Source organism: Podarcis liolepis (genome assembly GCF_965112155.1).
Source record: "Podarcis liolepis genome assembly, chromosome: 1".
Lineage (NCBI taxonomy): Eukaryota > Metazoa > Chordata > Lepidosauria > Squamata > Lacertidae > Podarcis > Podarcis liolepis.
In genome coordinates this window covers 107395721-107410398 of record NC_139554.1, presented here as the reverse complement: position 1 = coordinate 107410398, position 14678 = coordinate 107395721, and the positions used below count along the sequence as shown (strand labels likewise).

At 45.7% G+C, this 14678-nt stretch overlaps 1 protein-coding gene across 5 annotated transcripts in view; it reads left to right on the top strand.

Moving 5' to 3' along the window:
• The window catches only part of FAP (fibroblast activation protein alpha), a 56493-nt gene that overhangs the window by 24411 nt on the left and 17404 nt on the right, over positions 1-14678 (top strand). For all 5 annotated transcript variants that reach the window (XM_083493799.1, XM_083493801.1, XM_083493800.1 and 2 more), the window contains 6 exons: positions 3065-3109; positions 3788-3892; positions 4002-4072; positions 7097-7150; positions 7336-7457; positions 12627-12674. In XM_083493799.1, coding sequence (XP_083349925.1) covers positions 3065-3109; positions 3788-3892; positions 4002-4072; positions 7097-7150; positions 7336-7457; positions 12627-12674 — 445 coding nt within the window. The remainder of the gene's footprint in view (positions 1-3064; positions 3110-3787; positions 3893-4001; positions 4073-7096; positions 7151-7335; positions 7458-12626; positions 12675-14678) is intronic.

Here is a 14678-nt window from a genome sequence, read left to right as displayed (position 1 = left end):
ATGGAAGGTGTTGTGCAGGAAAATGCATCAGAGGAAGACGCAATATGTTAATCTGCTTGCCCCATTATGCTTTCCAACTATCAATCATGTAAGCAATGTTTTCAACTATCTTGCTAATATGCTTGGGAGAAACCTCTGTACTCCTTTGCCAAGAATCTCTCTGTGTTGGGTGTTTGTGTGTGTGTTATTTTAACATAGTTTCCATGCAGGAGGTGAAAAACCCTCTACTTGCTTCTTTTCTGGATTCATATTTGCAGTATTTCCATACACCACACTCTCTGTCACGGACTGGGCAAAAGAGGGGAAAGAATGGTGGATACTGCCTCCTCAGCCTGAACCTTCCAGAAAAGAGGGAGATAGTATAGATTTACAGCAGGAGTTTGTGTGCTGAGGACCCGCCACCCGCATGGAGTTAAATAAGACACAAGGACACATGTATTTTGGGTTAATGGGCTAAAATAAGGCCACAACTTTATTGGTTACAGCATGTGAGAGGTATTGGCTTAGGCATTGGATCAAACAATCTATACCTGACCCCACCCCACTCAGCGAGGTCAATCGAGGGTTAACAGCCAATGGGAGGAGCTTGTTGATGCAAATACAACAGAAAGCTTCCCCAGACGTCATTGGGGGTCGTGCCATGGCCCTGGCCGCCAGCAGGGCATTGGACGGGATCCACAACTGCCAGATTCCTTTAACGGAATACCCAAACAAGGGGAGGGGTAGGTGATGGCCACAACATGCCCTCCAACACACCACACATATTCCAATGCCTAACCACCAATAAGCTGTGACGATTTGCTATGAGGTAGGCGGAAACCAAGAGGCTGGCGCCAATTTGCCAAATGGATAAAATTCCTACCAGGCCCCCTGGGCAACCGAGGCAACCAACCGAAGTCCATAGCAAGGTCAACAGAAACATAGAAATGACCTAAAGGGAGAGAGGCAGGTGATCCGAAGAAAACAGGAAGCCAAATAAGGCTCCAGTGCCGCCGCCGCTTAAGCACTTAAACCCCGCCCACGAGCCAGCCCTATTAGTTGGCTAATAGGCTTGGCATGGCAGCTGGGGGAAGGCTGACGAAGGGGGCCAAATACGCCCCCCTGCTGACGCCGGAGTCGGTTCCCGCTCACAACTCCTCCCCTCTGGAAGGAGGAGAGGTCTTGCGGAAGATCCCAGCTCAGAGGCTGCAGAGGGTGGAAGCTGGGAAATATTGAGAGAGGAGCAGGAAGTAGAAGAAGCACCAGGGGAGAGACAGCTGACAGACTCAATGTCTTTAGAAAGCATTCCAGACCCTCCCCCTCCCGGAACTTGGTGGGCATTGAAAGTAGGAGAACAGAAAGCTCAGAGGCAGAAAGCACATATCAGCCAATGTAGGGATGGTGTATAATAGGAGAGACGGAGGGGGTGTGACTTTACTTGGAGCAAGGCCATTAGAGGCACCTTTTCTAGGCCTCTCTCTGTGAAAATTGAATAAAAGATTTGGTAAGAACTCTCCTTGTTCTTCTTGGTAAGAACTCTCCTGGTTTAGCTGCCTACTGTGGCAGATTCCCTAAAGCCTGACACTATCTGTCCAATGAATTTGATGAGGCATTGGGCCTCTGGTGGCCCCCATGTCAGAATCCCTCTTACATACCTCCAATTTATTTCTTTTTGTCCACAAGAAAGAATAGGTAGGCTTACTGCCAGAGAAGGACAGCAACACAAGTGTGGTGGTATCCTTCCAATGAGTGTTGTCGATCACTACCATTATGTAATTGCCCACAATTGGCTCAGTGTTGCAAAGCATTGTGGGCAATTATAATTCTGGCCACCCAAAACTCATCAGGGCACTGTTAAAGGGGCTCCAAGGCACTGGTGGATCCTTGGCAACTCCTTGAGAGTAGCACCTGCTGGCACCCACTTTGACTGTATTTTTTATTTCTCTTATGTGCTGTAAATGCAAACAAACAGCCCTAGCCAGTGGACATAATACTGGGAGGTTCCTTCCCCTCTTAATAAAATTATTGACAGAATTGGGTGTTCAGGATAGTTAAAATAATTGAACCTATGGATAGTACAATAGTCGACAGAGAAGTCATAACTCTGCTGCAACATGGTGGATTTTTAAAAATGGAAAATAATTCCTTCAGAGAGCAAATGTACTGAAAACATTCCACAGGGATCCAGACTGTGGAAAAAAATGTTTCATCAACAGCATTTAAATAAATCTAAGAGAAAATAAACATGTTATGTATATGTATAAATGAGTTGTATGTAACACTCAGCCGTAGCCTGCTATTACTTCATTTTCATTTTGCAATTAGAGTGCTAAACATCTGAGCCATACATTAATTTTGGCAGGTCACTGAGCACTTTGAAGTGATTCATAAGCCAATGTTTAAACACACTAAAAGACTTTTAGAATATCAGCGTGTAATTGTATTGATCTGTAATAGCATGCCATCAGGTTTTGTACATAACATTTCAATCAAACAGTTGAATGAAGCTGGAAGAAACAATCAGAGAACTATGGGGATGTTTTGGAGGTGCCTTCAAAAATGAACAGTACCTATTGCTCAGCAGGGGCAAGTTGTTGTTGGTGGTGTGTCTAAAAAAGAAGTTCCACAAGACTAAAGCAGAACTAGGGATGTCAGGGAATTCAGACGGGAACAGAAACTGTCAATGTTCCCTTATTCATCTCACGTTCAACGAATTGTTGTTCCTTTTGTTCTGCAAATGATACACAATTGATTGCTTTTCTCTCCCAATCCGCATTGTGTTTCCTTTGCTCTGAAATGAAACGCAAACTTTGCGCTGAAAAGAATGGTGTGGAGTAATGTAATTCATTGTGTTAAATGCCACCACTTTTGGACAGTGAGATGAATAATACAGGGTTTTTTTCCTGGAAGCCGGTAAAAAAGATGTCTCCATTTCTCCACTGCATGGAGACTGTTAACATCAAGGAAAATGTCTAAAGCAGTGCTTGTTTTTCAGGGTCCAGACTGAAAATTGTACTCCTTTAAATGAAGTTCTTTCACTTATGCCACATATCCTCCCACAGTTGCCTTTGTTCTTATTTTGCAGAAGCAGCAACATATAGAAGAAAGTCACACAGGATGGGCTGGTGGAGTACGGTTTTTATTATCTTTACACTTCTGATTTTGTTGAAATATTGTAACAGTGCAATCCTAGTGATGTCTATTTTGAAGAACATCCCATTGAATTCAATGTAGGGTTAGGATTGTAGCCTTGTATCCTGACTGATCTGCGCCGAAGACTTTTGCTTTTCACAGTTATTAATCCATGCACTTAACACAAGTTTCATTCCAACTCAAAAACTGTTTTTGTTTACTTGTAACAAGCACAGATGGCCATTTAAATGGAAATGAAACATCTTGGGGAGGGGGGAAAGTAGAAGTCGAAGAAGAACGGAGGATGTATTTGCATATTGCAGCTATATGAAAATATAAATTCTCAGCATAATAATGGTACAATTCTCATGTTCACATATGCGGTTTCTCATTTGTATTTACTTCTTCTTACCATAAAGCACTTCTAAAGGGACCAAGTGAATTTCCCCATTGATCATATTAGATTATACTTTTTGTCATTGGCATAACAAGAATAAAGGCAACCAACTACACCCTAAACAATGTGCTCACACATTTTGCTTTTAAGTAAAAATAACCTAATATGAACAAGGACCACTTATTCCATGCAGTTTTACCTGACTGAAAAGGTATTCGCCTCTTTGTCATCTACAGTTGATTTTATTTTGTTTCTGTTTGTTTTGTTTTTTTGCCTCAGTTCTTTGTTTCAGCACCTTCTTTCACTTCGGACGGCATTTCTTACTACAAAATATTTAGTGACAAGGATGGTTACAAACATATTCATTACGTCAAAGACTCGGTGGTATGTCAAGCAATTTAATCTTCAATTTTCACATACTCTGCAGTACAGTTGCCATAAATAAGACACCTGACTTTACATGTGTTCTCCCCCCCTTTTTTTTTCTTTTTAGGAAAAAGCTGTCCCAATCACTAGTGGAAAGTGGGAGGCCATATACATTTACAGAGTCACAGATGACGCCATGTAAGCATTCTTCCAAGAACAGAGCGTTGGTTATGTCACCTGTCAATGAAAATTTACGTTCAATGCAAGAATGATTTTCTCCCTCAGACAAATAGCAGAACCCCATGTTGAGAGGTCGGGCATCTGCAAAGGCTTTTCCAGATGACAAGACAAAATGGATTCCCCATTATGGTTATTGTCTGGAAAGCTCATGATGTTGGGTTGAACCTGTGCTTTAAGGGCAGACAGACTGCTTTTTTTAGGTAAAGATGCATGTTACTAGAGGTATCTATTAATGTAACCAAGGAGACAGACACATTTTATATGTTGCCTAAATAGTATTGGTGTATTATTATTATTATTATTATTATTATTATTATTATTATGACACCCATTTATATGCCCCAGCCACTCTGCTTCTAGCAAATTAAAACATCAAACACAGTAAAACACTAAACTTAAAAATGTTCCCTATACAGTGGTACCTCAGGTTAAGAACTTAATTCGTTCTGGAGGTCTGTTCCTAACCTGAAACTGTTCTTAACCTGAAGCACCACTTTAGCAAATGGGGCCTCCTGCTGCACCGGAGCACGATTTCTGTTCTCATCCTGAAGCAAAGTTCTTAATCCAAGGTAATATTTCTGGGTTAGCGGAGTCTGTAACCTGAAGCGTCTGTAACCAGAAGTGTATGTAACCCGAGGTACCACTGCACAGGGCTGCCTTCAGACATCTTCTAAAAGTCAGATAGTTGTTTTATTTCTTTGACATCTGATGGGAGGCCGTTCCACAGGGCGGGCGCCACTTCTGAGAAGGTCTTCGGTATTCTAGCACATCACAAACCTTTTGGTTCCAATTCAACGGTGAGGTCACACAGCTTCTGATACTTAATGCATACAGAGCAGTTACAAAAGCAGCAATCCGTTATTCAGGAGCAGGAAATGGAACGGGAATAAATCTACTCCACCCCACATTCCTCCTCTCTGATTGGGGGCAGGGGAGCAGCCTGTGAGCATAAAACTTACTAGGTACCCAGTTCCTAATCCAACTAGAGATATGTCCATAGAAGCCTATTGACTGGACGGGGGCATATGGCCCCTAATTCTGTCAGAGCACCTGACTTTTAAAAATCAAATATCCTCTTTGTCTAGTCTAACTCTCGGAATAATTTCATGTTTCAGTTCTGTGCATACTTACCTCTGAGAAACGCCCCACTGAATACATTGTGGTGTGCTTCTGGCTACAGGATTGCACTAACAATAACACAGACCTGTAACATAACATTCCTGTCTCTGAACAATCTTAACTATACATTTTTTAAAAAAAGATGACTGCAATACTTGAAGTGTAGCGCAATTATCCAAAAAAAGTTTTAATATCACATGTGTGTATATGGACATATTAGCCTTGATCCAGGTATTTTGCTATCAGTAGGCTCGAGGGAACTTGCAAAAGTACAGCAAATCTTTAGGAAAACGCCTTAAGGGGAAGAACCCCTTATAACAGCCTACTGAGGACTGACCATGCTCCGTGGTCACAGAATGCTGACATGCTGTTGGGAAAGGGGGAAAGGGGGAATGGCTAGCTTGTTGTAGAGTGGCTGGGGAAGCCGAGCCAGATGGGTGGGGTATAAATAATACAGTGGTACCCCGCAAGACGAACGCCTCGCAAGACGGAAAACCCGCTAGAAGAAAGGGTTTTCCGTTTTGGAGGCGCTTCGCAAAACGAATTTCCCTATGGGCTTGCTTCGCAAGACGACAGCCCATAGGGAAATCTCAGGGACAGCGGGGAAGCGCAGCGCGTCTTCCCCACTGTCCTCGGACCTCCTCCCGCCGCCGGCTTCGGAACGAAGCTCCGATGCCGGGCGGCGGAGGGGGAAAGCCTCCCGCCGCCGCGCGGCATCGGGGGAAAGCCTCCCGCCGCCGCGCGGCATCGGGGGAAAGCCTCCCGCCGCCGCGCGGCATCGGGACGAAGCCCCGATGCCGGGCGGCGGAGGGGGAAAGCCTCCCGCCGCCGCACGGCATCGGGGGAAAGCCTCCCGCCGCCGCGCGGCATCGGGACGAAGCCCCGATGCCGGGCGGCGGAGGGGGAAAGCCTCCCGCCGCCGCGCGGCATCGGGACGAAGCCCCGATGCCGGGCGGCGGAGGGGGAACGTCTCCCCCCGCCGCGCGGCATCGGGACCAAGCCCCGATGCCGGGCGGCGGAGGGGGAACGTCTCCCCCCGCCGCGCGGCATCGGGAGGAAGCCCCGATGCCGGGCGGCGGAGGGGGAACGTCTCCTCCCGCCCCGCGGCATCGGGACGAAGCCCCGATGCCCGGCGGCGGAGGGGGAACGTCTCCCCCCGCCGCGCGGCATCGGGAGGAAGCCCCGATGCCGGGCGGCGGAGGGGGAACTTCTCCTCCCGCCGCGCGGCATCGGGACGAAGCCCCGATGCCGGGCGGCGGAGGGGGAACGTCTCCCCCCGCCGCGCGGCATCGGGACGAAGCTCCGATGCCGGGAGGGGGAGGGGGAAAGCCTTCTCCCGCCGCCCGGCATCGGATGGCTTTCCTGAAGACTTGGGGTGGGAGGAGGGTTTTCCTTCCCACCGCCAACATTCAGAATGCTGTTCTGAATGTTGGCGGTGGGGAGGAAAAACCCTCCTCCCACGCAAGCCCCGGGAACAGAGGGAAAGCGCTGCGCCCCTTCCCCTCTGTTCCCGTACCTGTCCTGAAGGCTTGCGGTGCGGAGAAAAGCCCTTCTCCGCACCGCCAGTCTGGCAAGCGGTTTCCCTAGGAACGCATTAATTGATTTTCAATGCATTCCTATGGGAAACCGTGCTTCGCAAGACGAAAAACCCGCAAGAAGAAAAAACTTGCGGAACGAATTAATTTCGTCTTGCGAGGCACCACTGTAAATTGTTGTTGTTGTTGGAACCCTGACCAGGAGCGCTGCGCGCTGCAACATTTTGTTGTAGGTTCTACTTGTTGAATGTCTAATGGCAACCAACACTTCATGATCTCCTTGCTCTATTAAAGCGTGCTTTATTTAGCAACATACATTGCCTTTCAGATTCTATTCAAGCAATGAATTTGAAGGCTATCCAGGAAGAAGAAATATTTACAAGTAAGTTATCCTCAAACATTTTGCACTGTTGTTCGTTTGGTTTCTGAGACGTGCCCAGTAAGTTATTTCCGAACGCCGTGTTGCACCGCATGCAGCAAGAATGTGTTACAGTTTCCATGCCTGCTTCTGCATTCTAGATCGAGGCTGAAGTTTTGCTTTTGTTTTTAAATTCCGCTGTTTTACAGAATTAACAGAAGAAATCCCGGGACAAGACAGTGCATTACTTGTTATTTAAGAAAAGAAAGATGCCAGTACTATGCAGCAAGTTTCAGTTACAATGCCAACTATTATGCTTTGCTCTGTTACGGTATGTGAAATGTGTGGAACTATTAAATCCTCATTGTTCTCTCAGAAACCTGTCAGGTATTTCTGCTTCAAAGCACCTTATTAATACATGGAACATTACAGGTGCCGTTTTATGTACACTTAACTGAGTAAAAGCCCCAGGGAGCAAAAGGACACTTATTTCAGTGTGAATTTGCACAGGGCTTCATCATTAATTACATTTATAGCAATCCTTTCCTCAGGTTGGCACACATGGGTCTCAAACAAGCCCCATTTCTTATCCTCACAACAGTCCTGTGAGGTTCATCAGGTTGAAAGAAAGTAATTGGCTCAAGATCACCCAGTGAGCTTTATGGCCAAGTGGGAATTTGAGTAAGTCCTGGTTGAATCCAATAGGGCTTACTCTCAGGGGAGTTAGGACTGCAGCCTTTGTCTAACACTACCATGCCGGCTCTCCATGCTTCGAAGAGATCTAGAAGACTTTGAACTAGGATATTTCAAGCTTTAACTAGGATATTCTGTGCTCCCCCCCCCCCTTTAGATCTCAGTTCTGCCATGAAATCCTTAGGTAGCCATTCTTTGTCTCAATCCCACTCCCCCCCCCCCCATAATTTTGAAGACAATATCGCTGGCCTACTTGACAAGGTTGTTGTAATGATTGCAGTTGAATGCTCAAAAGCACTCTATAAATGGTTGCGGTGTTGTTGGGAAGTTGTAACACTGAAATCAATTCTGCATTTTCAAACTTAAAGCACAGTTGGGAATGAAATTGCTTCCTAACTTCGTTTGCAAATTCTGAATGTCAGTAACTGATCCACAAAGTTGGTGCTAGATCCATTTTCTAAGCATTGCACAACCCAATTCTAGGCAAGTTTATTTGGCTGTAGGTCCCATCAAGTTCAGTAGGACTTAATCACCCATATAAGTGAAGCTGGCCCTGCCATTAGGCAAAGGGAGGAACTCACCTCAGGCAGCAGATACTAGACGGCAGGGACCAGCAATAACCACTGTGTGTATGTACCTTCTAAGCCAGGCATAGGCAAACTCAGCCCTCCAGATGTTTTGAGACTACAATTCCCATCATCCCTGACCACTGGTCCTGTTAGCTAGGGATGATGGGAGTTGTAGTCCCAAAACATCTGGAGGGCCGAGTTTCCCTATGCCTGCTCTAAGTGATCCTGTATCCTTTAGATGTGATGGAGGATGCTTCCACATCACCAGTGTTGCAGTAAATTTCAACTCCCAGTCTGGTCAGTTTCCATGCATGGAATGGGAGCGGGGCACCATCTTGTCGTTTGCCTCAAAATGCAGAAAAATGCCTTGAGCCAGCCCCGTGAGAAAGTGTGCATAAAACAGCAACCTGAATCCTTGTGGGGGTAGAGTATGTTGGGTGGGGGCAGTAGACTGAGGTCTGCTAACCAACACTGCAACTTTGTTGGCACAAGGGACTTCTGAGTATGCAACAGAACCACCCCATCCTCTCCTATCCCCTTAAGCAGCCCCTCACAGGGCATGACCTCCAGATTGGCTCCAGAGTGTTGGAGAACCTTCCAGAACAGATTCTGGGGGACGCAGGGAGGACAGAGAGAAGTCCCATTGCTGCACCAGTGAACCCTTGTTGATGCAGCAATGGATACAAGTCTGAGAACTGGTTGAACGCCCCTCTTCCCCTGAAATTCTACAGAACTTGAGATATGAGGCAACATGTCGTTGTCTTTGTGAGAAACTAGCCTGCTCTCACCTTTCAGAGTTTCAGTATGCTTCTTGTGTGGAATCTTGTCTCCACACTTTGCATTGGGAAGGAGTGGGGCAGCTTATAATGACAGCAGTATATAATTTTTTTTTATAAATGGTTCTGTTAACAGCCTAAATTACTAGTAGGAAAATTTAAGATCATGCATATAAGGGCTGGAATAATCCAATTCATTACATGGTTGTTTAAACTGCAAAAGCTTGGAGGTTTGACCTGCAAGGCACTGTAATTCACTTTCGATCCTCCTAACCAGAGAAGGCAGAAACAAATTGCCAACACGAAAGAAGGCTGTAGCCTTCCATTATTTTAATGAGTAGCTCTTGGCATGTCAAGTTTTAAGTTCTTACGAGCCATGTGACGTTTTATTTGATGGAGTCGGCGAAGGGGGAAAGATCCATCCAGAGGGTTTCTGTGTTAATTTCTGAAATAAGCTCTGCCAGGTTTGCTCTCATGGAACCGTATCTAAAAGCGACACAAAGTCTAAGCAAAATGACTCATTTGGTGTTTAATGAAGCGTAGAGATCAAGCGTTAAGTAGTAGATCTGGATGTGTACAGGTTGATGGATGAGTACGGAACACATGAAACTGCTCACAAGGCAGAAATATCGCCATGACGGTAGCCATGGGATCATGCTAAGGAGAAAATAGCTACTCCGATCAGTGTTTTATGATCTGGACCGGATGCTCAAGCGTGCAAATAATAGAGTCCCCCCCCCCCCTGCTAAGCAAAGAACCAAACATAACAAAATGATAACGCCTTTCAATCATCCTCGCCAAGGATGTTATCGCACAGGAAATGTGCTCACCTTGAGAAATGAGTTCCGACAACTTCTCCGGATCCTTTTGTGCATGGGTAATTTGGGGCACAGCTTATGTAACTCTTAGCTGGGCATCACTTCATCTGCGAGAGCAAAGAGATTCTCTGAAATATGTAAAGGTTAACATTTCTTTGTTTCCTCAGCAGCGCTTCTGGCACAGGTGCCGTTTATGCCGACATGACACCGAACATAGTTATTCGGTCACTCTTGCTATGCGCTGCGCTATCGTTTAATACCAATAGCAAACATGGCATTTGCAGGGTTAAAGTCAGAGGCAAGCTCCTGGTTTGGAGGTGCTTATGATTTAAAGGTGCAGTGAAATAAGAGGGGGAGAAGCAGGGGGGGAAAGGATTGTCAACAAATATGTTTGCAGGACGCCTTTGTGTGAGAAAGCAAGTGAGGAAATGGTCATCTCAGGGCCCAGTAGAGTTGTATGATGTCAGCACTGTGAATTTGGCGTTGGAGCCACAGGGAGATGAGGAAGGAGAATGTAAGTCTTCCCCTCCCCACATAGTCCTGTCAAAAAATCTTCCCTTCCCAAAGCTGCAATAATCAGGAGGGATGTCAATGGAAGTTGTGGTCCTAATGTAAATTGAAGCCGTGTGTGTGTGTGTGTGTGTGTGTGTGTGTGTGTGATTTTTGTCAGGACAACATGGAGTTAAATCCCCACCCCCCAGCTCACTTATATAAACAGCAGATGCAGGGAAGTTCAAAGACCACAGGGAGATAGATGATAGATAGATAGATAGATAGATAGATAGATAGATAGATAGATAGATAGATAGATAGATAGATGATAGATAGATAGATAGATAGATAGATAGACAGACAGACAGTTTTGGTTCACATTTTGGCTCTGGAGCCTCACTAGAGAGCCGTACTGATACTCTTATACCAGTATCTTAACTACTACAGTGGTACCCCGCAAGACGAATGCCTCGCAAGACGGAAAACCCGCAAGACGAAAGGGTTTTCTGTTTTGGAGGCGCTTCGCAAGACGAATTTCCCTATGGGCTTGCTTCGCAAGACGAAAGCCCATAGGGAAATCTCCGGGGACCTGTTTTAAATTGCTGGCGGTCGGGAGCAAAGACTTTCGCCCACAGCCGGCCTTCAGAAGAGGTCCTGGACCTCTTCTGAAGGCCGGCGGGGGGCAAAAGTCTTTGCTCCCCCCGCCTGCCTTCCCGGGACAGCGGAGAATTCTCCGCTGCCCCGGGCGATCTTAAAATGCTGGCGGGCGGGAGCGAAGCGTTCGCTGCCAACCCCCAGCATTTTAAAATCTCCCCGGGACAGCAGAGAAGCAGCCCCCTGCGACCCTCTCCCGGCTGGAGAGGTGACGTGCGCCTATGGCAGGAGCCTCCATAGGCGCACGTCACCTCTCCAGCCGGGAGAGGGTCGCAGGGGGCTGCTTCTCTGCTGTCCCGGGGAGATTTTAAAATGCTGGGGGTCGGCAGTTCGCTCCCGACCCCCAGCATTTTAAAATCTCCCCGGGACAGCAGAGACTTCGCTCCTGCCCGTCAGCATTTTAAAATCGCCCCGGGACAGCAGGGGCTTTTAAAATGCTGGCGGTCGCAGCAAAGCCCTCCTGTCCCCGGAGCTTGCGGGGCGGGAGGTGGGAAGAAGGGCTTTTCTTCCCACCACCAGCCTTCAGAACAGCCTTCTGAAGGCTGGGGGTGGGAAGAAAAGCCCTTGTTCCCCCCCCCCAGCCTTCAGAAGAGGTCGGGGGACAGACTGTCCCCGGACCTGGTCTGAAGGCGGTTTCCCTAGGAACGCATTAATTGATTTTCAATGCATTCCTATGGGAAACCGTGCTTCGCAAGACGAAAAACTCGCAAGAAGAAAAAACTTGCGGAACGAATTAATTTCGTCTTGCGAGGCACCACTGTACATCTTCTTTTACTGTTTGTCTTTTCCCATCCCTGGAAAAGCCTAGAAATCGTAAGTGCTAGGAACCATTTCACTCATGGGAACTAATAAATAAAATAAAGAAACCTTTATTGTCGCTACACCACCTGCGTGCAGTGGAATTAAACGAGCCCCCCCCCCCAAATACATTCAGTCTTGTTCGCACTCTTGTGTGCTTGTTGGAGGTCAGTTGCACCACTATTTTTTTCCATGCAGCAGGACATCTTCCTCCTTCTGTTGCTTCCTACAGCTCCACCCCCCCCCCACACACAGAGAGAGTTATGTAGGGTTGCGGTGGTGAGGTACCTTTCAGAAGGGATTTCAAAAGGGTTCCTGAAGATTGCAGGACTCTCCAGAATGCATGCAATATAACTGGATGTGGCAGGAAGGAAGAATTGATTAACGTTGCTGTGTTTGTGTCTGTGTCTATGTGTGTGTGTGTGTGTGTGTGTGTGTGTGTGTGTGTTTAAAAATAAGTGCTTTCTGCTGGTGTACTTATAAATGCTGCCACCCTACCACCCAAAGCTCCTTAGCATCTTACATGTTAATACTGTCTGTGATGACTAAAAGAGGAACATGTTACATACAAGTATCTAGCCAAGAAAATTCGTGCTATTTTCTGAAGTAATAATTCTGGGGCGGGGTTGTTGTTGTTGTTGTTTTGCAGTTCTTGTTTCCTTCAATGTCAATTCTCTTTTTCTTCCAATCCCCACCGCAGGTCCAGGCATTCCCATTTCTACTATTTACGAGAGCAGATATGACAGAGGTATCTTTCACGATGCATGTTTGTGTGCCCTGTTGATTGGTTTAAATTCAGATCCACGGTGTACAATTAAAGCACATTTAAAGCAAAGAATCATGGGAACTGTAGTTTATGCATCACAGAGCAACAAGTCCCGGCACCCTTTAACAAGCAACAGTTTCCAGTATTCTTTAGGGGCAGCCTAAATGTGCTTTTAAACGTACTGAAATCCTATGCACTCTTACCCATGACTAAGTCCCTATTACAGTCAAATATAGGAACAGGCTATAAATCTAAAGATGAAGACATTTCGAGTTTGATCTCAAAGCATTTTTAGTACATTCACAGGCAGAAAATCTGATTAGATACAGTACATGCCCTCTGCCTGTTTTATATACCTGGCTTTTGTTAAGAATTAAAAAAAAAAAGCATTCATTAAGCAAACGTTCTACCCACCTGCCTTCTTTTCCCTTCACTGTTTATTCTGCTTCAAGTGTTACAGTAATTAACATTATAACATGCAATCAGCATGTGTAGAAACATTTCTTCTGGGCAGAATGAGCACGTGCGTTGATGGGGGATGGCATCGCATGTGCAGACCTTAGCCTATTCATTTCAATAGCCTGCATCAGTTCAGTTCAGATATTGAAACAGACATGTGCAGGGTGGGGTGGAAACTGACCCCATGATACCATCTCCCTGCATATTTGCTCTACCCAGAACTGATGGCCATGGTGAAGAAAGGCCAGGGTTTCATACACAGCCAGATATATAAGCAGCCAGTCGTGGATTTTCCAGATACTTTCTACCAGTCATCCGCTTTATTATGATCATTCGTCTTGTGCTTTTTGTCTTTCTCTCTCTCTGAGGATCAGGCTGTACATTAGCCCCTGTTAGAAGACAGTGGCCTATTTGTTGGCCTTTAAACTTATGCTAGAAAAATGCAACCTATGCCATTAATAAAGATAGAGCAACTCGTACAGCAGGTTGGCGACAAATATTCATCGTTCTCCCGGACACTGAGGTTCAGCGCCAAGGGCCTTCTGGTGGTTCCCTCACTGCGAGAAGCCAAGTTACAGGGAACCAGGCAGAGGGCCTTCTCAGCAGTGGCACCCACCCTGTGGAACGCCCTCCCACCAGATGTCAAAGAGAAAAATAACTACCAAACTTTTAGAAGACATCTGAAGGCAGCCCTGTTTAGGGAAGCTTTTAATGTTTAATAGGTTATTGTATTTTAGTGTTTTATTGAAAGCCGCCCAGAGTGGCTGGGGAAACCCAGCCAGATGGGTAGGGTATAAATATTATTATTATTATTATTATTATTATTATTATTATTATTATTACTATTATTATTACTATTATTATCATCATCATCATCATCATCATCATTATTCACACAGTTGTTCAAAAATAATTTTACACCATTTATCAAATATGTGAGAAAGAGACAATTACTTACAAAGTGCCATGAAAACTTACAAACTACCTAAAATAAAGAGAACTTGCAATATCAGATCTATCCCCGTTTCCCCCTAGCAGTCCATGCAGTTGGGAGGCCGATTTGTTGGCGGATAGCACACTCCCTGAGCACAGTTTTCTGGCACGAGACAACTGAAGAATCCCAGAAAACTGTGCTTGGGGAGTGTGCTATCCGCCAACTCCAAAAAATCAGCCTCACCAGGGGCGAAACAGCAGCCTCCCAACTGCATGGATTGCTAGGGCAAAATGGGGATAGAACTCTGACACCCTGACTTCTTTATTACTTCGTGCGCTGCTTCATCAGCTCCTCACAGCTACCAGGAACAACGCTGAACTTACCCTTTTCTTGAATCTTCTTGAACTTGTTTAAAAAACAAGGGAAAAAAACGAAAAACTGACTCAAGAATTTGTAAGAACCTAGTAAAATCTGATATTGCAAGTTCACTTTATTTTAGGACGTTTGTAAGTTTTCATGGCACTTTGTAAGTAATTGTCTCTTTCTCACATATTTGATAAATGGTGTAAAATTATTCTTGAACAACTGTATGA